Source organism: Cryptomeria japonica, chromosome 3 (assembly GCF_030272615.1).
Source record: "Cryptomeria japonica chromosome 3, Sugi_1.0, whole genome shotgun sequence".
Classification (NCBI taxonomy): domain Eukaryota; kingdom Viridiplantae; phylum Streptophyta; class Pinopsida; order Cupressales; family Cupressaceae; genus Cryptomeria; species Cryptomeria japonica.
In genome coordinates, this window is record NC_081407.1 from 319,948,694 (window position 1) to 319,969,768 (window position 21,075).

At 37.9% G+C, this 21,075-nt stretch overlaps 1 protein-coding gene across 9 annotated transcripts in view; it reads right to left on the reverse strand.

The window, feature by feature from the left end:
* LOC131035951 (mechanosensitive ion channel protein 2, chloroplastic) overlaps nucleotides 1-21,002 on the reverse strand; it is a 98,824-nt gene extending 77,822 nt beyond the window's left edge. Inside the window, exons 1-4 of one of the 9 annotated variants that reach the window (XM_057967735.2) lie at nucleotides 20,816-21,002; nucleotides 18,531-18,571; nucleotides 17,982-18,018; nucleotides 17,764-17,871 (exon numbers count right to left, since the gene is read on the reverse strand). In XM_057967735.2, the coding sequence (XP_057823718.2) occupies nucleotides 17,764-17,844 (81 nt within the window). In that variant the 5' untranslated portion in view covers nucleotides 17,845-17,871; nucleotides 17,982-18,018; nucleotides 18,531-18,571; nucleotides 20,816-21,002. Of the gene's footprint in view, nucleotides 1-17,763; nucleotides 17,881-17,966; nucleotides 18,019-18,530; nucleotides 18,572-20,815 lie in introns of those variants that run through there. The other 8 variants (XM_057967733.2, XM_059218280.1, XM_059218278.1 and 5 more) reach the window with 8 other exon arrangements.
* Between the last annotated feature and the right edge of the window lie 73 nt (nucleotides 21,003-21,075).

Consider the following 21,075-nt stretch of genomic DNA (forward strand, 5'->3'; position numbering starts at 1 on the left):
CTACAATGGATTTCGCCCTGGTCCCTGACTGAGGGACAGGAGCGATTTTTGCATTTTGGGTCATTCTCCTTCATGACGGTACTTCAAGTTATATTCATTTGATAAAACACATCTCCTTTGATCTCTTCAAATCGTCAAGTCACTAAAATCCTGCAAGGACAAAGTAATATTTGATTTTAAGCTCCGGTCCTTTACTGAGGGACAGGAGCGATTTTGACTCCTGGAGGCATTTCCGTGTTCGTGAAATTCTTCAATTTATATTCAACGGAAAGGTCACGCCTTTCTTCATCACTTCCAATTCACAATTCATCTTGATCCTGCAGGGACAGTAAGATATTTGAAAATGAGCTCCGGTCTTTCACTGAGGGACAGGAGCGATTTTGCTCCTACAGGCCAAAATATCAAGATTTTACACATTTAATCACTTCACAAGGCAAAAACAAATCATTCCCAATGCCCAGGATCAAGAATCAAAAAAGTCAAAATTTGGTCAAAATTACTCAATTGGACAAAAATTCACATTTCATCATCAACACTTAAACAAATTTAGACTTTGCACTCAAAATTCCAATTGAAAATAGACCATTCTGGCGAATTCATTGCACTCAAAATTGCATCTTACGAAAGGAAGCTCAAAAAGCTCTCAAAACTGACTGGATTCTGGCTTGAAAAGACGGTAACTAAAACCCTAAGGCTCGACCCTAAATCCAGACAACTGACAAACTACCAAAACCCTAAAAACGAAGCGAAAGGCGAGCGAAAAACGAGCAAAAAGAGGGGGTCCCCATTTTAAATGGGGCGATGTGTGAAATGGTCACAACAGGACCCCACTTTTTCACTTTCTAGGTTAGTTGTCTTAGCTTAGTTGTTGGTTGTCATCGAGTCTTTGCTATTAGCCTCTTATTTGTAGTTGCTCAGGTAAGGATGATACTCATGAGTTAAGAAGTATGCAGGTGAGATTGAGATCATCTAAGTCTCTTAACTTAGGTCAATTAGGGTTTGAAAAGAGCATGAGAAATGTGAATGAAGGTTTGCCTCAACTATGTTGAAATACCAACATTTAGTGCAAATGAGCTTTTGGTGGTCAATTTGGTAAAGAAGGTTTCAACAAAGGATGAAGTTTTGAATCGTGAATTGCCTTAAAAGATGAGATTATTCAAACTTAGTATCAAAACTCTAACAAAGCTTTGGATGCAAATGGATTGCAAAGATCCCCTAATTAGCCAACTAAGGAGTGGATTGCAAAACTAGTCAAGTGGTTGATCAAGTGTTGACTTGCAATGGTGCCTCTAAAATCTGACTTGATGTTGAGGTGCAAAGGGGTCTTCAAAAGCCCCCTTAGCCAATAAGTTGCAATGGTATCCTCAAATGCCACCAAGATGTCAACTTGCAATGCTCCCTTAAAATTCCGACTTGGTGCTTGAGTTGCAAAGGTGCTCTCAAAAGCCACCTTGATCAACAATTGCAAAGGTCTCTTGAAATACCGACTTGATGCTAATCTTGCAATGATACCTCAATATGCCACCCTGGATCAATGTTGCAATGGTCTTCCAAAAATCCGCCCTAGTTCAATGTTGCAAAGATCACTCAAATTTCCACCATGAAGCAAATCCTACAAAGGTCTTCCAAATTGTCGCCTTGACCATAACATGCAAAGGTAGCTCAAAATTCTGCCTAAGTGTTGAATTGCAAAGGTGAGTTTCAAAGTGCAAAGCTATCTCCAAAAGCTGCCAAGTGAGGAAGACTTGCAAAGGTGTGTGCTAAAGCCAATCCAAGATATGACTTGCAATGGTCCCCAAAAATGCTGACTTGATGTCAACTTGCAATGCTCCATCAAAATGCTGCCACTAGCAAAACTTGCAAAGGTGAGACAAAAGGGCACCATGATGTCAAGATGCAATGGTGCTCTCAAAAGCCGCCATGATCAAGGAGTTGCAAAGGACATTCAAAATTCCGCCCAAGGTATTGAGTTGCAAAGCTACTTAAAAAAATCCGCCTTGAAGCTAGGATGCAAAGCTCCCCTCAATCGCCGCCTTCAAGCTAAAATTGCAAAGGTATCCTTAAATGCCACCTCTAGGCTAAACATGCAAAGCTACTTCAAAAAACCACCTAAGATCAAAGATTGCAATGACCTCTCAAAAAGCCGCCTAAGGCGTGATTGCAAAGGTAAGTCAAAAAGCCACCTCAATGATAAACTTGCAAATGATGCCTCCAAATGCCGCCAAGGTGTCAACTTACAATGGTGTCCAAAAATACCGACTTAGTGATAACTTGCAATGGGATCATGAAATGCCACCAAGTATATACATTGCAATGGTGTCCCAAATTTCGGCCCAAGGCATTAGCTTGCAAATGTTTTCTCAAAAGCTGATGTAATCAAAAGTTGCAATGGTCTCTTAGAATGCTGCCACCACATGTAAACTTGCAATGCCCCCTTAAAAATCCGCCGAGGTTCTGCAAGTCGGCCTTTATAGTGAAGAGCGCTCAGCATAAGAGCAATCAAAAAGAGTTTTTTTTAATAGGTGCAAGTCGCCCTAGGAGAATATGAAATGAAGAGACACCTCCTTATGCCTCCAACGCCTATATAAGAGGCATCTTATTTTCATTCTAAGGCATCATTCTACAACATTCAGCTCTGCAAATCAGGGATCAGCGAACTCTATAGGGCAAATTTTCTGATTTATAGTATTAAGAAGGCCGAATTCTCTCTACATCAGTGTTTGTGATAAGGAAGGAGACATCAATTTGAAGATCAACATTCAGATTTTCATCTCTGAAATCACGATTTTGAAGGCAAATTTGTCTACATCAGCGATTTCAGCAGAAGATTTGATCATTGCATTGATCAAAGCACATTTGTAAGAGGGGCGAATTCACCTATATTGGTGATTTTGATAGCAGATTTTGATTATTTCATTAATCAAAATTCATTCCCAAGCAAAGGCAATATAGAATTGAAGAGTTTTATTCTAACTTATTAGCATTTTTAGTTCAATTTGGAGGCAGACAAGAAGCAAAACTTGGTGAAATCTTGTGCATCATCAAACCTCACGTGTAAAATCAGATCTAAGGCATAAAGTTAGACTTCAAGGGTGGAATGAGATCTCCAAAACATGTGACTCAGACCGCAGAGCACTTCAAATCAGGTATGGAAATGAAAGATAGAATCACCATCTCATCATCGTTTTGAGGATATACCAAATTGTAGGTTTGTGAAATCTATCCATATGTGTTTAATACCATCCTTGTTTATTTTGCAGGCGATAACATCAAGAACAATTCAAAAGCATGGAAGAAGATTCAAGACATTGCAAAGATGAAGGACTTGGATTCAACAAGAAGACAATATCAAAACAAGGTTTGTGCTACAAAGAGGTGCTTAAGTAAAGAATCAAAAACAGTTCAACATCAAGATCAAGTTCGAGACTTGCAATGCAAAGATCAAAGTCAAGGTCTTGGAGCATGATGATGAAGGAAAGTTTTACAATCTTGAATCCACTCCAAGAATCCAAGAATCAAAGTCAGTGCATTAAAGAGTTAACCCCAACCAGTTGCATCATTCATCAAATGTATCTTGAACAAGGGAGGATCAATCAAGGTCATCACACAAAGCCTATATCGAACATGATAATGAATAGTTTCAAAAGAGTTGATCAAAGTTTATTATATCATAAGAGTTTATCAAAGTTTATATCATAATGATAGTTTCAGAAGAGTTGATCAAAGTTTATTATATCATAACGATGCTTATCATCATCACATTGAGCAAACTGGATAATGTTGAGTATCAAGAGATATTACTCAAAACTCATTCATGATGATGAATCAAGCCTACAAGCAAGATGAGATGGCGTCCTAGTCATCATCCCACCAATCAGAGGAGTTCCACCTCAGCATGTCCAGATTCAATGAAACAAGCTCACCAATGGGGGCACAAACTCCCATGTACCTACCCCTACTATTTATCGGTCGAATATTCTAAAGAGGACATGTGTCCAAATGTTGTAATTATTTCATTGGCCAAAATAGAGTTTGTTGTAACAAACCCTAATTAGGGTTTCATTGTAAAATCTTGTCCATTGATCTCAAATTGATCCTAGCCACTCACTGTAATGAGCTCTCTATAAAAGGCTCAAATCTCCCATTTGTAAGGAGTTAGTAGCAAAGAAACAACAAATAGTTGATAGATGTTAGATAGTAAGTAGATAGAGTAGATTAGGAGAAGAAGAAATTGTTGCTAAGGCTTGTAAATGGAAGTACTCTTTTCATTGAAGTTATGGTGAAATGTGTTATTTCAACAAGTCTCATGGTTTCTACTTTTCATTTGCTTTCATGTTGATTAGATTGAATGGAGGAATTTGTTGAATGCATTTGTGTGGAATCCATTTAGTCCACACCACTAGCCTCTTGATGATTGTAAGTGTGCCTTGCATGGTCAACTAGAATTATAAGAGCTTGTAGCGTCGTAAATTGTACACCCTCAATTGGGTGGTACAATTCCACGCTTAAGTTAGCACCTGCCTTCATGTGTGTGCATTTTGCATTTCAAATTCCCTTTAAGCATTTGTTGTGACCATTTCACACATCGCCCCATTAAAACGGGGACCCCCTCTTTTTGCTTTTGTTTTGCCTGTTCTTCTCTCTGCTTCTAGGATTTTGAGTGAGTGAGTTGTCTGGGCTACGGCTAAGCCTTAGGGGTTTCTTTTGGATATTTTCAAGCCGAGTCCAGTGAAATTTTGAGAGTTATTACGCATCCTCCCGAAGATTGAGACTTTTGAAATAAGATAAGTCTATCACGAAGTCGGATAGGTCTCAGGTTAGGTCTAGTCAGGGTTCTTTTGGGAAAATTCAACTTTTGTCTAAGTGTTAGCATTTTGAAGATAAAATTGTACATTTTCGCCTAGGTAAATTTTGATCAAATTTTGGAGGCAAGATGATCCCTGAAACAGAGAAAGTGCTCCTGTCCCTCCCTGAAGGACCATACCACTTTTTCAAAGATAACTGATTCCTGATGACCTAACTATGCCTTGTGAAATGATTGAAGACCTAAATTATGGATATTTTAGCTTAGAAAGGTAAAATCACTCCTATCCCTCTCCCAGGGACCAAGGCGAAAATGTTATTTAGTGCATATTTGTCTCTGACTTTTTAAAATTTGTTTTGTGCAGGGTCTCCAGGGGAGCTAATTGGACGCAACTTGATGATTTTAAGGAGTTTGAAGGTTTGAAAATGATGAAATTTGAAGGATTAGGATAAATTCGCCCCTGTCCCTCCCTCAAGGACCAAGGCGAAAAGGCTTATTTGAGTCGTTTTTAGCCTTGATTGGTCAAATTGAAACGTCAAGGGCATGGTGAGAGATGAATTACACATGTTAGAGCATCCAGGCTTAATTAAATGCAATGAAATGATGGAGCTTTTGTCTAAAAAGGATAAGTTCGCCCTTGTCCCTCCCTGAAGGACCAGAGCGATTTTCTTTGTACATACCTTTTAAGACCTTTCTCGGATTTGAACTCTTGTTCATAGCTTGTAACAGGATGATATCTTCCCTAGCAAAGGAATTTCGAGATAAAAAGTGAAAAGAATTGACCTAGAGGGCAAAATCGCTCCTGTCCCTCACTGAAGGACCGGAGCTTGAATTTCAAAATTTGCATTATCCTTGCAAGATTAAAAGTGATTTTACGATTTGAAGAGGTCAGGGGAGGCGTGTTTTGTCCGTTGAATATAACTTGAGTAGACCACAAGGGAGGGAATCAACCCAAAGGACAATAATCACTCCTGTCCCTCTCCAAGGGACCAGAGCGATTTTCTAAAAAGGCAAATTTCTTGCAAAGGTAAGGCAAGTTTCGTGTTTGAAATGAATGAAAGAAGGCATGGTTGGTCCATTGAAGGTAATTTCGAAGGCTAGCAAAGCACAGGTAAGCTCATAATTGCAAAATCGCTCGTCCCTCTCCAAGGGACCAGGGCAAAAAACCTAAAAGACTTTCTTTTCTCCAAATCGGGACGAATCCAGGCCAAGGTACAAGTTTAGAATGATACTTAAAGTGCTTCAGGATGGAATGGAGTTACAAGGACCACAAATTTCAATGACAATTGGCTAAAGCGCTCCTGTCCCTCACCAAGGGACCAGGGCGAAATCCCCACATATGCCTATTTGCCTAACATTTTGAAATGTTTTTTTGTTTCCAAGACTCAAGAAGGAGTGGGGAATGATGTTTTATGCTTTGAAGGTAATTGGAGGTTGATGTGATCAAGAGTTTGTACAATGAATTAAAGAACGCTCCTGTCCTTCACCAAGGGACTAGGGCGATTTTTATAAAATCAACAATTTCCCTCCAAAATCACGTCAAGGCGAGATGGTGTAAGATGAGAAATGCCCTTTTAGAAATAGTGAACAAGGAATTGCTTCCAAAAAATGACAATCCTAGGCTCAATTGCAAAAATTGCTCCTGTCCTTCACTAGAGGACCAGGGCGAAAATCTTGGGAGAGCCTATTTTGCCTTGAGGAAACGAGTTAAGCACGCAGACAATGAACAATGGGGATCATTGCTTACCCACACAACATGAATTGGCAATTTAAAAGATAAAGATCAAGGACAAAAGTAGAAAATCGCTGGGGATCATTGCTTACCCACACAACATGAATTGGCAATTTAAAAGATAAAGATCAAAGACAAAAGTAGAAAATCGCTCCTGTCCCTCACCAAGGGACCAGGGCGAAACTATCCTAAGGCACACTCCTTCTAAAGATCGAATGAATTAAACTCAAAGTTCCAAATAACAATGCCATTTTGGACGCCAAGGATGAGGTTTTGAACGTGAAAGCAAGGAATACAAGGTTTAAAATGCAAGAGCGCTCCTGTCCCTCTCCAAGGGACCAGAGCGAGGTTATTAACATTCGTTATTTTTTACCATGCTTGGGCGTTAATATCCTCCAAATCGTATTAGATGCCAAGTTCGCTAAAAACTTCAAAATATTTTAAAAATTTTAATTAAATTGGCATTTAATAAAGGTGCATGAGTATTTAATAATTAATTTGAGCCTTAGAAAATCGGTTTTTTCTTTTAATTGAGGCATTTGAAATTAATGATTATTAAATTAAAATTAAAAGATAGAGCGCTTAAGGTATCATTTTTAAATTTTGACAAGTCGACCTTCTTCTTTTATTAATTTTTCTTTATTTTGGGTTCTATTTTACCAAGTCGGCCTATGAAAAATGAAATGGTGAGCGCTCTATATATTTGGGGCATGTTTTCATTATTCAAACCATTCACTCATTGTTTCAAGTGCGATTTGGAGAAGCAAAGAAGAAGTGCGAAAGCTGGCTTATTTGGAGCGAATTTTCCTTAAGTGTTGAAGACTAGGGGAAGTACATTTTGCTAAAGGGAGGACTTCGATCTATCTTTTACCTAGCAAATTCTCCTTTTTTTTTTGCATCATTTCCTAGAATTAATTCTCAAGTGGAGGTATGGCGTGATCATCCTTGTCCCAATGTTGAAATTTTGAGTTTTGAACTTCAAGTTTTTTTGAAATGGCATAGTTAATTAGGAAATGATAACTCAAAGATTTATCATGAGGTTTCCTAATTAAAAGCTTAAATCTTCCTTTCTACTCTATATTTCCACGTTGTAAAATATATGGCTCATTATGAAATGTTGTGTAGGAGTCAAGATGGCGACCCCAAAGGTAGGAACATCCACTAGTCGTCCAGCTCTCATGAAGGAAGATCAAAGGAATGAAGAATTGGAGACCAAGATCGTGTCAAAGTGGAGCAACATTGGAGATACCAACTTGGGAAACTTCAGTATGAAGAAGTTTTGAGAGGTCCCTTACATTGGAAAACCATCACCTGTTGCAAAGAGAATAATTGAAAGTGGCATCATCAAGGCGGCCGGTTTTCCTCCAGCAGTCCAATGCCATGAGCTGATGATCGAGTGTGCTCGCCATTATGACCCACAATCAAGATCAATCATGTCCAAGGAAGGGAACACTTTGGCTTACCTTTCAGAAGAAGCTATAAGTGAAGCTCTCCATCTTCCAGAGCATAAGGATATGATTTACAAAAGCTTAGAAGGAGCCAAGTCCACGTATGAAGATGATCCAGACACTTGCTTGAGCATCATCAATAAGAATTGATTACTCAAAAGTCGTCCTCGCCTGAGCAAGATTCCCAACACACCACATAGGATCGACTTTCAAGAGGAATACAGAGATTTGATAACTTTACTCAATCGAGTTACAGGGGCTCCTGAGGCCTTCTATTTTAAGAAGTGGATGTTCTACTTCATCCAGGTAATAGTTCAAGGAAAAGGAACAATTCATTGGGCTAGAATTATTAGCCATTGCTTGGACGTGCAGTTAAAGAGACTGAAGGCTACCAAATCATTCCACATGAGCTCGTACATCATATATGCCTTGATCAGGAGTTTCAAATATGCAGGGCTACCTCACAAAGGAGTGATCGGAAGAGGACCCGGGGAAGTCAAAGTTTGTGACTCTTATGTTCATTTGCATCATCCACCTGAAAGTGACTACAAGTTAGTCAATGATACCTTCACGATGAACATCACCAGGATATTGCAAGGCGGGATTCACAATCGGCTATCTCAAGATGCACAAGAGCTTGTAAAGAGGTATGGTGCTTGGTTCATCCAATTCCAAAAGTTTACATATAGTAGAGTTCATGGGTGTCCTTCACCTCCCTATATGTTGCCAAGATATCCGACAGACAGGATAGTGCTACTTGAGGTGACTAGGCAATTGGCGGCTTATGGGAAGGCATTCAGACACAGGCATGGAAATGGAATTCCTGTGCCTATCATACTAGGGAATTTAGTTGAGGTATGTCCTAATGCTCTGGCCTTGGATGATGCAAAAAGGGAGTTGGCCTTATATTCATTTTCATTCTTTGCCTTGAGGGAGAATTTTGATCCTTATGGGTATATAGAAGAGACAGTTGGTAGAAAGTACAGGCATGAATGTCAGGTAGAGGACTTTTGGATGAATCTCTCAAGTGATCTAGAAGTAAAAAGAAAGATGCATTCCAGATTGCCTTTAGATTTCATCAGGAGATGCAAAGTTTACAAAGTGGCCGATCAAGCTCAGGACAGTGGCAGACATCTCCAATCATCCTATGATAGAGAGGACAAGGCAGTGAAGATAGATTGGAACGAGCCTGAGGTTTTGGACTTAAAAGCTTTGATGGCTCCAGTTTTGTCATGTACTCGCAGATGGGTAGATGTTCAACATCAAAAGTTGAGAGAATAGAACATACCAATGACTTTTACTTTGGAGGAAAGGCCGGGAGGAGGAGGAACAAGCGCAAGTGAAGGCAATCCTCATCCTAGAAGCGCAAGCGAAGGCAATCCTCATCCCAGAAGCGCAAGTGAAGGCAATCCTCATCCTAGAGGCGCGAAGAGGAAAGAAAGACCTGAGAAAAGGGAACCCTCCAAGAAGAAGCAAGAGGCCTATCGAGATCGCTCATCCGGTACATCTTCTCGACATGAAAAAAAGAGGAGTCAAGTTGTAGGACAAGAAAAGAAGGTACCTGAAGTCGAGGAATCTATGGAATCAATAGTACAGAATGATAAACACGAGGAAGGGCAGGCATCTCAACGTTCATCAAGTCAATCTCTCCAAGTCAATGAGATACACAAAGACAAGAATGATGATGAAGTGACATCTCCTCTCCGAGAAGAAGAGCCATTGCCTAAAGAGATACAAGTTAGAGAAACAAGGTCTGCCATTCCAGATTGGTTGAAGGAGAGATTGACAAGGGTGATTGTGATTGAGGATGAAGATAATGTGATTGAATTAGAAAGCCTTGTACGAAATTCTCAGGAAGGAACGGAGAAAAGGAAGGCCACTAAGATAACCAAGATGATCAAAGATGAGGCGGGGTCCAGGAAGTTGCAGATAGCTACACCAGCAGTGGACAAGTATGAAGGTGAGATCCTTGCAGAAGAATATGATGTAGAAACATTTGAGCTTGGTCCACTCACCACCGAGTAGGCAATGGATGAGGCAACCGATTCATTTGAGGCACTTAAAGACAAACTTAAGGAAGAAATGGAAAAGAATAGAAAGCTTGAGCGAGAGGTCGGTGCTTGGAGAGGCTACTTTAGCCATCTCAATCAGCCCTTGGGACGTCAGGATCCAGCAGTGTCTCCTGTGCAGGCACTTCCCCTTGAATCAGTTGGCAAGGCAGAGAGAGTCAAGAGCTTGGTTCAGCTTATGAGATCTTGGATTGACAAATCCCACATAGTTGCCATTGAATTTGCAACAAGAATGATGCAGACAATCCATCGAGCTATCCAGGCCCTTGAGATCATCCACAACCTAATGATAACAGTAGCCGCCTTTGCCCACACTAGAGATGTTATCATTCCTGTTCTACAAGTAATCAGGCAAACACCAAGGAAGATCCTAGCACAAGAAAAGATAATGGATGGAGGAGCTCATAATTTACTCCTGTGGTCAACTCTACTCCAGATGAAGGAAGTTCTTTTCGAAGACATCAGCACCAAATGCAATCAAGTTGAAGAAGTCATCCATCCAATTCAGGACAAAGTGTTTGAGGTGTTATGTACTATCCTTGGCAGGAGGATCGAAGTTGAGACAGATGTGGATCTTCAAGAGTTGGAAGAAAAGGTCAAGGTCATCTTTTGCAAAGATGAGAATGTTATCACAGATGAGCAAAGGGATCAAATGTTCACTACTATACTCCTTATTGAGAAAATCAAAGAACTCGAACCTGGATGGGATGCGGCTCTTCTCAAGGCCTTTGATCAAGTTATCCACTTGGAGGAACGAATGAGGAATCTTCCCGAGATTCTTATTGCTGAGATTGAAGGAATTGTGTCTAGATTCATTGCATATGCTAAGAAAGAGCATTGGAAAGGGAATAAGGTTCTAGAAGAGAGGTTGTTGTAGATGATGTGGCACCTTAATTATCATTGGTCTATGTTTCCTAGATTTTTGTGCCAATTAAATATTTGGCTATGCATTTAATATTGTTCAATAAAAAGGGGACTTTTTGTAACAAACCCTAATTAGGGTTTAGGTGTCAAAATCTTAGCCATTGATCTTCTTTTGATCTGGGCCGTTCATTGTAATTGAGGATGCTATATATACCCTCACTCATTTTCATTTTGTCATTAGAAAGAAGATATTAGATATTAAATGAGAGATTAGAAATCAGATTTTAGAGAGAAGAAAGTTATTTTGTAGCAAGATTGAGCTTTGAAGAAAAGAATTTCAAACAATTGTTGTCTATTTTGGCTTTGAGATCAATAAAATATTGAAGTTATGGTGTTTTATTGCAATTCTTGTGGCTATCTTCATGGTTGTTTATTTTCTTGAATCATTCTCAGTCGAAGAAGTATTTAAGTTTGAAGGACTAAGTGTTGGGCTTGATCTTTGGTGAGATTCACGTTCCAAACCACTAGCTTCTTATTGATTGTAAGAACGCCTTGTGTGGTCAACTCGAGATATTTGGATTGCTTAAACCTTCAATCATTATTGAACTATTGATATGTACCTTCATGGTAGTGTCTATGATTCTTGATGAATTGGAAAATCATTAGTCACCTTAGAAGATCGCATCAATTTTAGTAGAGTTGTTATTCCTTGGCAATATTGAAATTGGTAGAATCTTACCAAGTCTAGCCTACATTGAGTCATTCTTAGGATTAGATTAGAATTCATCTCTTGCAAACCCTATATTTTGATCTTTTTTGAACTTGTTAGTTTTAGGAAATTTTGTTCCTGCAGCTCGGAAAACGTAAGGCCCCTTGATGAAACAGCATTCACAACGACCACTGGTGCTTATCCACACATAGAGACCCTACATCGAAGAACCTTGGAGTCATCCTGATTGATCCTTTTTGCGACATCTTCAGCAATCAGAGGCTTTATTCAAGAGAGGATAAGGTACCCTTGGGTATTTTATTCTGTGTTTGATAGTGTACAAAATACAAGTCAACAGCATTTAATTAATTAATTTAATTAAATCTAAAGTCCTCTTTTATCCCTCTACGCATCATAAAATTCGGCCCTTTACCCTAAGTGTGTCCCTTTTTATTTTATTCTCCCAACTAATCATTTCATCAAATACCCTAATTATGTCTTATTTCGACCTTCAAGGCTCGATTTCGCATATCTAAACATCGCAAATTCCCACATACTCCTGGAATTTGCTTTAAAATCACAATATCTTGCTTCCCCAATAATTTGGTGAAAAGTAGGTCAAACCTTGTGTTCAGATCATGTGGGTACCCGCATGGTCCTAACTTTTTCTCCCCGAATTTCAAGAGCATTTTTTTGCGGTATTTTAATATTCAAATCCAAGAGATTGGCGAAAAATATTATTTCTATGTCGGCCTATGACTCAAAACAAAGTTAGGGTCTCCTACATAAAGCCTTCCTTTCCTCATTTGAAGGATCTGAGATCTAGCGATTGAAGGAGCCTCTTGTGAAGTGAAAGTGCAGGTTATGTGAAGTCTACAACAGAAAATCAAGCATTCATCAAGCCTTCATCAATCATTTTCAACATCCATTAGGAGCTTTGAAGACATTGAAGAATAATAGGAGATCAACGACTGCTAATTGGCTTGTACCTCTCCCTTAGGGTTTGGTATGGTTTCATGTTATTTTCATGTCTTTGCATGAGCTTCATTTTCAGATTTACATTCATGCTTTAGATCTCTAGTTCATTTGTGATTTGAAGCATTTACATTTACATTTACACTCGTTTAGGGTTTGCTCTCCAAAGCGTAGGGTAGAACTCTAGATCTATTTTCTTGTTCGTTTAGGATCTTACATACACACAAGATTCTTGCACACACATTTTCAGTACATTATCGGCTATTTGTGGAGGTGGAAACCACCAAAACAAGGGGTTTGACTAAGGCAAAACCCTATATAGCCACCTAGACACCATTTTCAAGTTGCAGGTACAGGAATCCGGCGAACCCACAAATTTCGGGACCAACGGAACACACAGATACAGACCCAGTGACAGAATTTGATCCCAGTTTACGGAGACCAGGGCATGGCGCCCTGGGACAGGACTAGGGCGTGGCGCCTTGGTCCCTAGGGTTTTGCAGCTTCTTTTGGCAATTCTACATTTCTGGTCTTTAGAATCTTAGATCCAAGATTTCAGCTCTTTGTCCCATCTGGGGCCACAGCGCCCTACTCCTGCACAGTCAGCACGAAAATTCTGTGACAAGTGCACCTCTGAGTTCATTTTCCATCTCTGCAATCAGTTTATCAGTTTCAGTTCAGTCAATTCCTGCATTTTCAGTTTATGTTTGCTTCATTGTTCATCTCCTAGCATAGTTGGTTATTGCATCATATTTTGCACATCTCCTCTACATTACAGCAAAGGAATAGAAACCCTAAGAGATACTCCTTGACCCTCTCTCTCTCACAAGAAGTGGTCAAAGTGAAATATCTCCCTAGGCTCTTTCATATTCCACTGTGTGTATATGAGAGTGGGATTAGGTCTTAGTTACATGGTTCCATTTTTATGCTCCACGGAGCTTAATTTCAAATTGCTATACGTCCATTGTTTATGCATTAACTTGAATGGTAATCAATGTTTAATGATAATGATTTTAACATCTCCAAATTGCACCTTAGAAGATTGCATTGAGCTTGTGTCAAATCGTTCAAATTGATGGTGGGACCTTGCTCAGTAGGATTCCATCTAATCATTCACCCATCTTTTTGCGTTTTAGGCTTTAGGATAGAATTCCTCAACCCTTTCCCTTTTGCCTTTTTTTCAAACTCAAGCTGGTTTAGGCTAAAAAGTATCACAAGATTGCAACATCAAATGATCAAGTTCTAGCAATTCAAGCATTCAACAATTCAACGTAAGTCCCCTTGGATTACCAACAATCACAACGACCATTGAGCTTATCCACACGTCATGACCCGACATACAAGAACGTTGGAGTTATCTCAAGTGATCCTTAAGCAAATCTTCAGCATTTGAAAGACTTTGATCAAGAGAGGATAAGATACTTTTGGGTATTTTATTTTGTGTTTGCATGTGCTAAAAAAACACATCAACACTTCGGAACTATTGGATGTGTACCTAAATCCTTTAAGAGTGCTTAAGTGTATGAAAATAATGACAAATGCCATGTTATAATATTGTATAGTGGTATTGAATACATTTTTATACTTAGAACTATCCTAGGATTGAGACACAAATTACAAGCAACATTGTTGTAATAATAAGTTGTGGCTGGATAGGAAGCCAGAGTGGCTAGCCAAACTAGACTTGAAAGCATAGACTCAATCAGAATCTAGCATAAACATTTGAGATGGTTAGTGGAACCAAAAATGGAATTAAAAGTTAGAAATTAGAATACTACTATGTATTCCTAGAAAGGATAAGCACAAAAGATTTGTGTTTTCTACAATTGAGAGAGAAAATTAGCTAGCTCATGAGCTCAAGTATGGAACCAGAAGGCATCATCAACAAAGAAGATAAAAATAAATTAGAAGTGTTTCTTAAAAAAAATTAATAGCTAGTGGTGCTTATTACTACAAGTCCATTTTCTTAAGTCAAAAATATGTGTAAGCCTAGGAAGCCTCAAATAGAGTCAATATGCAAGTAGCATAAGAGACAGTCTTGATGGTTTGGAGTTCTACCTCTTGTTTTTGGTTCAACCGAGTAGGGTGTTGATCAATGACTACATGCATCAACGTGTTGCAATCATGTAAAACCTTTAGCCAAGGTGACGCTACAATAAGTATGTGCCAGTCAGTTCTTTTGGTCCAGATATGCAACCGGATAGAGATCATACTAGTTAGGAGTTGCCTATGGGGTGTGACCGAGTAGGGTTGTGTAGGGACAAACACCAGACTCAAATGGCATTCGAACCAACTTCTTATACCTCCCTGCGAAGGGTCGGGCCTTTCCAATTGGAAACGGCACCGGGGACTAGTAAGTCTGTGGTTGGGCGAAAAAGCGCCCTGTTGATACTTTTCACTCTTAATAGGAATGCAAAGAATACTTGAAGGTTCAAAATGAATCCAAGAAGCTATAAACTCTAAACCTCTCTTTCTTTCTTTTGTTGAATTGTTAAAATTGATGGAATTATACTTATGCATTAGAGTACATCTTTCCTAGTTTAATTCTCTGATTTCAAAAAAAGTTATGGTTTCGGTTTCAATGATGCAATTCTTAAAAGATGTTAGTTGTTGCTAGTTTTCCAATTGTTGATATGTTGTTTATTAAAGTTGCATAGGGAATGCATGTTACACTTTCTTTAGTCTTTACCAAGTAGTTTTCAAAGCCAAGTCAACCTCTATGTACCAATCAATAACTATGCCTCTTAGGGTTGCTCGGAAAGACCATGGCCAATATGATCTATCGTCTTAGCTATTTGCTACCCTAATCACCTCATAGGTATTACAATGTCTCATGAGGTCCTCTAACCAATTGCCTATAGAATTGGGTAACTTCTACCTTTCAATATTGGGACTTGATGGTGTAATCACCATGTTTCTATTATGGTGCTACATCAATGCCTAGAACCGGCTTATCAAGGGGTTTTGGTTCAAACACTTTGATGCTTCTCTTGCACTCTCAATCACATGAAAATCCTCAATTCATCTTGCCTCAGCAATCTATACACTTGAGTTGCCTCCAAGATCTTTCTTATTTGCCTTTGGCCCAAGTGTTTTCAAGTAGCATCCTTCAATTACTAATTCTTTCTCTTATTCAATCAACAATCTTTCAATACCTTGGATGTCAATTTCATAAGCATTTGATAATAGGTCTTTTGATTCTATCTCCCAAACATCTTCGTCTATTGGTTGTTATATAGGTTTTTCTACTTGGTTGAAGAGATTGATCCACATTTCATCAAGTACAAGCAAATGCATTGCCATTTCTTCCCACTTTACACTATACAATTCCTTGTAGTGAGAGCATTTTTGTTTTCTCAATTGAGGCTCCAGCTTCAATTTACACTTCAGCTTCAACTCCATTTTTGAGATGGGCTCCAGAGATTTGTACAGCTATGCCTTCTTCAACTACTACTCTTATCTTTCTTCTTCATTCTCTTTGTTCTAGAATCCTCAAGAATCACCTCACCTCTTGTTTTATTCTATGACCGCTTTTTTGTCTCTTCTGATTCTTGTGTGGGTACAAGGGCATTAATTTTGAGAGATTCGACACCTATCTATATTTCTTTATTCTTCCTCTTGTTACTCTAAAATTATCACAAATGACCTCTTGGGAGATTTGCCTACGTTCCACTTCCGTATATGTCCTTTCACTGATATATCCCACAAGTTTACTAGGTCCTATGTGAGTTCATCTTCTCTTTCTTGATTGGACTCTACAAGTTCTTCAACCAATTGTCCTATTATAAGGTCATTTTAAACCGACTTCTTTGAAAGCAATAGCACCAAATGTTTATTTGCTCTATGAACATACAATTATTAAAGCACGATAAACTGAATCATACATACATGATTGATTCACGTGTATATAAAATAGTAACTCAAAAGATATAACAATTGTTCTTATTTCATTCAATGATTCAATGCTTTTATACAAAATAGGGAAAGGAATGATTTTCCAACAACACAGTCCCTTTTCCCAACTATAGAACAAGTATATAAACTTGTTGATGGTTGCCAAAGAATTCCAACAGTCAGCAACTACCCAAAACTACTCCAATCAACCGATAAGTTAGAACTACACTCACTGACTAACTAAAGATACAATAAAGCTAATGTAACTAATGTAAACTATGAGTTTGTTTTTTTTTAGTTGGAAGGTTTTATATCAAACCTAGATCAATTTTGCAATGTACACATATCAAGACACAACTATAAGATGATGCTTTTTCAGCTGGGAGCCAAGGATTAAAAGGAATCCATTCCACCAAAGGCACGACCCTGGCCTCATATAGCAGCACTGGGGCATTTGAATTTTGTTAGATGGTAAAATCAAGGAACATACTGTCATCCTCACCAATTGTGTTCAACCAATTGAGCTACAATCCTTTGGTCACCATCAACTATATTTTCAATTCTATATATATATATATTTTGTAGATTATGGTTTTATAAAATATTTTTAATTATTTATAGATAGTACAGCTGAACTCAGCCATACCAAACATGGAGGAAAATTGTCCTATCAGCAAACCAAACCTAAACTGGCAAAATAGCTTAATCTACCTCAAAATCAATCACAATTAAGTGATTAACTCAGCTAAGATATTCAAATTTCAAGATGAGGCCATCTTTCTAGCACAAGGCATTGATTTTCTGGTTTGCAATTCTTTCAACTTAGCAGTTAGCACACACCCACAATGACACACCACCTAACTTGACACATGCACTAAGCTTTGCGGATTGCATTTACTAACACTGCACGCTGTTGGTTAACTCACCTATACAAAATTATGCTCCATAGAAGGTTAGAATCACACATTAGGTCACTAAAATAAGATTGCACTATAGACTGACCCTGCAGGGGGTTTGGCCTTTTGGGTTGACCTCCATTTGCATTTACTCTTTGTACAGGGCTTACCTTTTTTGCCCTAGTCCTTTGCTATTGTATCTGCTTCCCATTGATCTATGTTTGGTCATTTGTGGAAATTAAAATATTTTCTCTCTCTTTGACATAGTAATGAGAAGTGAAATGAAATTGGACATGAAAAATCTCCTCTAAGCAAACATATACATACTAGTATGGCTGAATTTAAAACAAATTTCTCCTCACCCATACATACCTCGAACCAGGTTGAATCTCTGTGCTGTCTACAAGGCCTTAAAACTTGTGAAAATTGCAGCAAAGATGCAGTTGCCATCATAGATATTTATTTGATGGAACCATTAGCCTGAAATATCTGTGATGTTTATAAATCTTTGAAGCTCAGTCCTTTACAAGTAACCAGAAAAGAATTCAAAAGAACCAAGTAATGACATTAGATACCTTTAAATACTTTACCGCAATTCTTTTGAGCAATGACACCAATATTGAGACCCTAATCACACCAAAAATTTGAATTTAATAACTAACAGAAGATTTAAACTACTGAATATCTATATTTGCAAACCAATTAACCTTCTAAAAAGAAAAGAATCAAAATTTTGAGAAAATGGCTCAAGGAACATGAATAGAGACTTGTTTCACAACACTAAAGAATCTCAGAGGAATTAAAATAAGTGGAAATTCTCACTATATCACTAATGTTTCAAATTTTTATCAGAATTTTAAATATTATCACTTATGTATCAAATTTCCCTACAATTTCTAACTAAATCATTCCTTGCACTAGTATGAGTTGAACAAGAGAAAAAAATGCAAAATCTTTTCATTGCAGGAGCATTTCCCAAATACAGAAAGGATAAAACTCTGGTTGAAGGAAAATAAAAGTTTGGAAGTACGTGAAAAACTGAAAAGCTCCACTACATCCATTTGATGCCTTTACATAACAGCCATTTTCTAAAAGAATTAATATATCAGTTCTTAAGTGGTTCTCATATCTCAGCTCACCATTTACATGATGCCTACCATGCACGCTGTAGTCCATACATCTGCAGTGTATATCAGATAATAAGCACAATAATAAGATAATAACTGCAATAGTGATGACCTAAATTAAAGAGGTCATCAGGTTCCAGGTTAAGGCTTATAAGTTATACCCATGTTTCTTATCAAGAACATATACAAGACAGATTTCATAGAAATTATCGTTTAAGAGGCATGAAGAAACTCTCTAAATGAAAGGCTAACTTATAATAAATTAATGTATCTTTCCATCCTATTCTCAGATTTCAAAGCCACAAATCAATGTCCCACTTTAGTACCAGCCAAATTCAAGCAATTACACTTCAATGGAAATCTTGTGAGAAAATATATCTAAAATGTTTGAAGCGGTACAAAATAATAGGAGCTTGATAGATTGAAGAAAAGAAGGAAGATTCTACCAGTGTTGCGGATCTTGGGCTATGTATTCACATAATGTGAAGGCAAAGGGTTGTTGAAATACTTGAGTATTTACTAATCATCAGTGAGTCTGTCAAGTGAGGCTCCACTGATGCTAATAGAAAATAAGAAAGGAAGTCAAGGTGATGTTGAAAATGAACCCAATATCTAATATTGAATTTATGAGGGTTGATATTTGGAGAGATGATAATCAGTAATCCATCTGATCCAGTAAGCCAATGTTATAAAGTTGCAAGGATATTTCCAACATTCAGTCAAGATTTGCTTGTCACAAGGATTAGCTAAATGGTGAAGTCTGGAAAAAATGTTAGAAGTGTCACTTACTTTATACAATAGGTTAATTGAGCAAAGAAATAAATATAATAATCTACTCTATAAAAAGTTGTAATAGATCCCTTTGGGATTCTATAAATATTGTAAGTCAACGGCCATAAAGAAATACACATGCATGATTTGTGGTTGAATAAGAGTCATCCTCGTTGGCAGTGCTCATAGCATCCAAGCCATGAGCCATTAAAACTATTTTGATAATAAAGGACAATCAAGCAGTTGCTTTCCTATTTATGTATTATATCAATGCGAATGACTATGAGTGTTGTATATCTGTTGCTTTAGTCAGCAAATCTTGACCAAACCTATCCAAGATAAGACAAACATTGAAGCCAATCTCCCAGATCGGAAATTCGAGCAACTGATATACCATCTGTTGACTTTAGTTTATGATTTGGAGGTTTCTGTGTTGGGATTTCAGAATGCTTTGCTTTAAAAATGTCCTGGACGGCTACTGAACAGTCATCTAGACTTGGAGTTAAGAATTGCAAAGTAAAGCCAAATGTGTATAGCAGAGAACAAAATAATCAATGTGCAAATCCGGGAATATAGCTTGATGGTTACTTTTGTGGCCTTGTGAGCTTGTAACCTTACATTCCTATTAATAGTGAATTGAAGGCATGATCCCACCTTGTGGGGTTCCCCCACTGGGTCTTTCCAGGGTAAATCTTGTGCTTTTACTAATGTGTGTGATCGCATGTTTCATGTTCCATTTTCATTTTTTGTTACAAATTATAACTGGACTGATTATGGAAAAAAACATACAAATATCTAATAACTTTGAAGCGGTACAAAATAAGATGAGATCCAGTGCCAAACCTGAGCTAATTTAGTGGAATAGAAAACCCTTCGACCTTGGCTATAATCATAAGAATGCCAAAACGTTTTCTATATACAAGACTAAGATTAGTAGAATTGGTATCCTTAAGACCTTGCAAAGATTGTCATAGGCCCATATTAGGAAAATAAATGTCCCTGAGATGTTTGCTCAGACATAAGTAGAATAGGTATCCATAAGACCTTAGCTCTAAGTGAAGAATGCCAAAACGGTTTCCATATGTGAGGCTCACACTAGTAGAAAAAGTATCCTTGAGACTGAGACTCTTAGCCCAACGAAAAACACAATGATTTTCATATGATTTGTATGAACCGGAGTAATAAAAGAAAAGTTTCCATGTACGCCTAATTTGCTAAAATATACTATCCTAGTACCTTCGTTCTAAGTCTCAGAAAGATTCAAAAATTAAAAAACAGTTTCCGTTTGCGGTTCATACCATGGATGTGTTTGAAGAATGCTCTTCCATCAAATTTAAAAGGAAAAAACTCATAATTTACTCACCCTCTACATCTCCTACGCAATTAAATTGTTTATTCGTAGATTGCACGGCAAGAATTTGAAAACGAAATGATATTTGGCAAAACATATCCATATCTAAAAAATTTCACACCGATTTCGAACAATATTTGTTAAAATTGGGATGAAGAGAAAGGGCTCGACAAACCTGATCTCCCTGCGCCAAAATCTGCGAAGGCTTTCAGACCAAATTACGTTAAAAACGATGTCAACTCGTCCACGTGATGCCACTGCAGTAAAAATTTCCCGTTATTTCCAGTGCCCCCCTTTTTTCAAATCCCTGAACGAAGGACCATTTCAGAGATTGCGTGGGTATTTCAAGTGAATAAGCATTTCTTCTTTAATAATTCAATTCTCCTTTTTATTTAAAGTAATTATTTATGTTTTCTTTTAATAAAAGTAACTATT